This window comes from Glycine max, chromosome 9 (genome assembly GCF_000004515.6).
Source record: "Glycine max cultivar Williams 82 chromosome 9, Glycine_max_v4.0, whole genome shotgun sequence".
NCBI lineage: Eukaryota > Viridiplantae > Streptophyta > Magnoliopsida > Fabales > Fabaceae > Glycine > Glycine max.
Genome location: NC_038245.2, coordinates 15,710,424 through 15,713,979, shown reverse-complemented (window position 1 = coordinate 15,713,979; position 3,556 = coordinate 15,710,424). Strand labels below are relative to the sequence as shown.

The following is a 3,556-nucleotide window of genomic DNA, read 5'->3' as shown; positions in this document are numbered from 1 at the left end:
GGGTGCCGTAGCAATTAATGCAAAGGCTACAGCAAGTTTCTCACTATGGTGATATAAGAGCTTCTCCTTTTCTCTTTTGTTCACATTATGTATATAAATCTCTACAATGGGACTATATCCAGCTTTACTTAGTAGATCACCCAACTGATCCAGTTTAGCATATATTTCATCACTTCTAGAATGACTTCTGTCTCCAACAATGAAAGTGTATACCTAGTCTTTGATCTCGTTCCAACTCATTCCAGGCTCCTTCTTCACCTTGTTGTCTTTCATAAGCTTTCTAACCTTAGCAACATTTTCCCATATCCCTGCAGAGGCATAGATGTTTGCAAGGAGAACATGCGTACCAGATTTCTCTGGCTCAAGATCAAAAAGCATCTCTGCAGCTTTCTGACCGAGTTCTATATTTTTATGGATTCTTGCAGCTCCAAGAAGTGCCCCCCAAACTGAGCCATCAGCCTCAAATGGAATGGAGTTTACAAGCTCCACTGCTTCATTTAATTTCCCTGATCGTCCAAGGAGATCAATCATGCAAGCATAATTCTCTTGTGTTCCCAAACATTTCCTCCATTTTTACAAAATGTTGTTTTCCCTCATTTACCAAAGTAATATGGTTGGGTGACACCATCTCTAAGCATTTGATTGAACAATTGAAGAGCCTCTTTACCATGGCCATGCTGAGCATATCCTCCAATCATTGCAGACCATGAGACTATTCCTCTATTAGGTATCTCAGAAAAGGCACGATCAGCATATGCAAATAAATTTCCACAAACATTTAAAAGAAAACTGCAGATAAATGGATCTGGCTTGATATCTGCATCTTGCTCTTCTTGCATCATCCATCATTTCACACGTGGAATACATATGTACAACTCCAACAGCAGCAAACAAATCTGAGTCAGCATCCATCTTTATCAAACTAGAATGTAACTGTCTACCCAACTCCTTGAACCCCATAGTAGCACAGGCCTTTAAAGCACTTGATAGCGTAAACATATTCGGATGAGTTCCTGAGCCTTTCATCTCATCCAACAGCATCAAAGCTAAATCATTACGATTGTGAAGAACACAACCAGCAATAAGCCAATAACTGCATTCCAAGAAACAACATCAGGGTGTGCAATGTCCTGAAAAACAGTAAACGCACCTTCTATCTCCCCTACTTTAGAATACATGTCAACGAATACATTCTCAGAAAACTGATCCAAATTAAGCCCCATCTTTAGCATAATCCACGAACCGTCCTTTCTAGACTGCCATCCTGCAACCTTGCACAGGCATTCAATATGATGGAAATGCTGAATTCATTAGGCCCTATTCCACTCCTCACCATTTCCTTAAACGAGCCCACAGCCTCACCACACGACTCACTTTGCACATAACAAGAGAACATGGCATTCCACGAAACAACATTTTGCTCCACAATTCCACCAAACAACCTCCTAGAATCAGCTAGCAGACAACACTTGGCATACATAACAACCAAAATGTTAACAACAAACCCATCAGACTCAAACCCTATGACAACAGCCATCCCATGAACCTTCCTACCCATGTTTAGATCCCTCTTCATTGAACATGCCTTAAGCACACTGGGGAAGGTAAACTCATTACTCTTAACACCCAGCAAGCACATCTCATTAAACACCAACAGTGCCTCTCATCTCTTATGTTAAAAAATGCACTCTTCTTTTTAATAGATTCAAATATTACACTTCTATGCTCTATTTTTAAGAAAAAATCGTTAAAGTTCCATTAAATTATGTTAAAAAACATATGACCAAAATATCATTTACACTATCACCCTTGAACTATGCAAGTGTTATACTGTCATCCCTTTTTGTATTAAATTCTGCACTCACCTCCCTTAACAAATGTAAATTTATTACACTTAATTGTGCATATTTCATTATATATTTTTGTATAAAAATTTACTTCTTAATTTATTCCTTAATTATTATTTTAAATAATTTACCGTGAATTATGTTGAATTTAATGAAATATTTAAAAAATATTTTTTATTATTTTCATAAAACATAATTTAAAACAATCAAATAAAAAATAATATATATATATAAGTAAAATTTAAACAGAAATATTAAGGTAGTATTTATTTCATATTATTGATGTTTTATTTACATCATTATATTATTTAAATTGAATGGTTTTTCATATAATATAAGTTACTATATTTATTACATATATAATACATTTTGTAAGATTATAAGAAATAAATGTTGTCAATTTTTAAAGTTTATTTTATTTATAGATTAAAATTCACTAAAATTAAAAGGATTTCAAGAGATTTTGGAAAACTTTTAGAGTGCAGGTTACCTTCTTTTTCAATTCTTATTATTTAATATTTTTCATAAATTTTTTAAAAAATAAATGTTGGCAAATATTAAAATATATTTTGTGTATATATTAATCCACTATAATTAAAGGATTTCAAAAAGAATTTGGAAAAGTTTTAAAGTGCACACTCCCCTTTTTTTCTCTAGAACTTTCTCACTGTCACTTTTTCATGTTTTCCTTCTCGTTTTCCTTCTAAAACCTCACGGGCTAGAATCTAATACAAAGAGAAATATTCATAGAAATATGTTACCATGTTTCACTATAGTCTACACCTTACTGGTATAGGTAGTAGTTATCTGGTTTTTGAATCTTGGAAAATAAATTTAATATTATTTTTCAAAATTCAAAAATCCGATAACTAGACATAATAGAAAGGCATAAGCTATAATGACAAATGATACATCTTGGTATATATAGGTAATTCTAATAATTGTGATAAATTATAGTTATAGGTTATATTAACGGAGACAATACATATTGGTATTGGTTATTTTCAAAATTGTTATAAATTTTCGCTTGTAGATATAACTTAGTGACACATAATACATATAGGTGAATCCCATCCAAAGTCTACACGTAAGTTGTGTATGAGTATATGTCAATTAGGCTTATTCCCACGAATATTATATGGCTAAATTATGTTTTTCGTCCTTGTAAAATTCGTAAAGTTTGAATTTAGTCCCTGCAAAAAAATTTCTTTATTTTTTATCCTATAAAATTATAATGTGTTATTTTTTGGTCTAGAGTTAGGTTCAAATGACTTTGAACCTATGTGTCTAGTGGCTATGCACATAATCTGACCAATTAACCAATTAAACGTTGACATGTGTCAAAACTCTACCTCCTCTCTCTCTCTCTCTCTCTCTCTCTTCAGTCCATGACTTCAAGGTTTAACTCCTTTCTTTGTTCTTTCTTTCAAAGATTGCAAAAACAAACACATTCCCTTAATGATTCCTTATTTTCTCAAAGAAAATGACTTAGAATTTCTACTTTCGCACTCAAGCAAGTTTTCAAATTTCACCATTCCACGCAAAAAGGAGAGGAAGACATTCCAACAAGAAAGGAGCAAAAACCTTTACACCACCTTATTGGCATTAATGGTTGGGCCAAAAGCTTTTTTGAGTTCATCATATTTGTGGGTTTTTTTTCTTTAACTGGGTCTCAAAGCTTATAAAAGAGCCTTCTAGATCTGTTCTTC

At 32.9% G+C, this 3,556-nt stretch overlaps 1 protein-coding gene across 1 annotated transcript; it reads right to left on the bottom strand.

Annotated features, from left to right (window-relative positions):
• Positions 1-213: 213 nt before the first annotated feature.
• On the bottom strand, positions 214-1,223 carry LOC112997827 (pentatricopeptide repeat-containing protein At4g02750). Its single transcript, XM_026123907.1, has 4 exons — positions 1,177-1,223; positions 866-1,093; positions 602-789; positions 214-506 (listed from the first exon to the last, which is right to left on the bottom strand). The coding sequence occupies exons 1-4, from the start codon at positions 1,221-1,223 to the stop codon at positions 214-216; spliced, it is 756 nt and encodes a 251-aa protein (XP_025979692.1).
• Between the last annotated feature and the right edge of the window lie 2,333 nt (positions 1,224-3,556).

Coding starts and splice junctions, on each gene's coding strand:
- LOC112997827 (XM_026123907.1), bottom strand. CDS start 1,223: ATGGGGCTTAATTTGGATCAGTTTTCTGAGAATGTATTCGTTGACAT. Junction 790..865: donor GCTGTTGGAGTTGTACATAT/GTATTCCACGTG, acceptor ATTTATCTGCAG/TTTTCTTTTAAATGTTTGTG. Junction 507..601: donor CACCCAACCATATTACTTTG/GTAAATGAGGGA, acceptor TTGGACGATCAG/GGAAATTAAATGAAGCAGTG.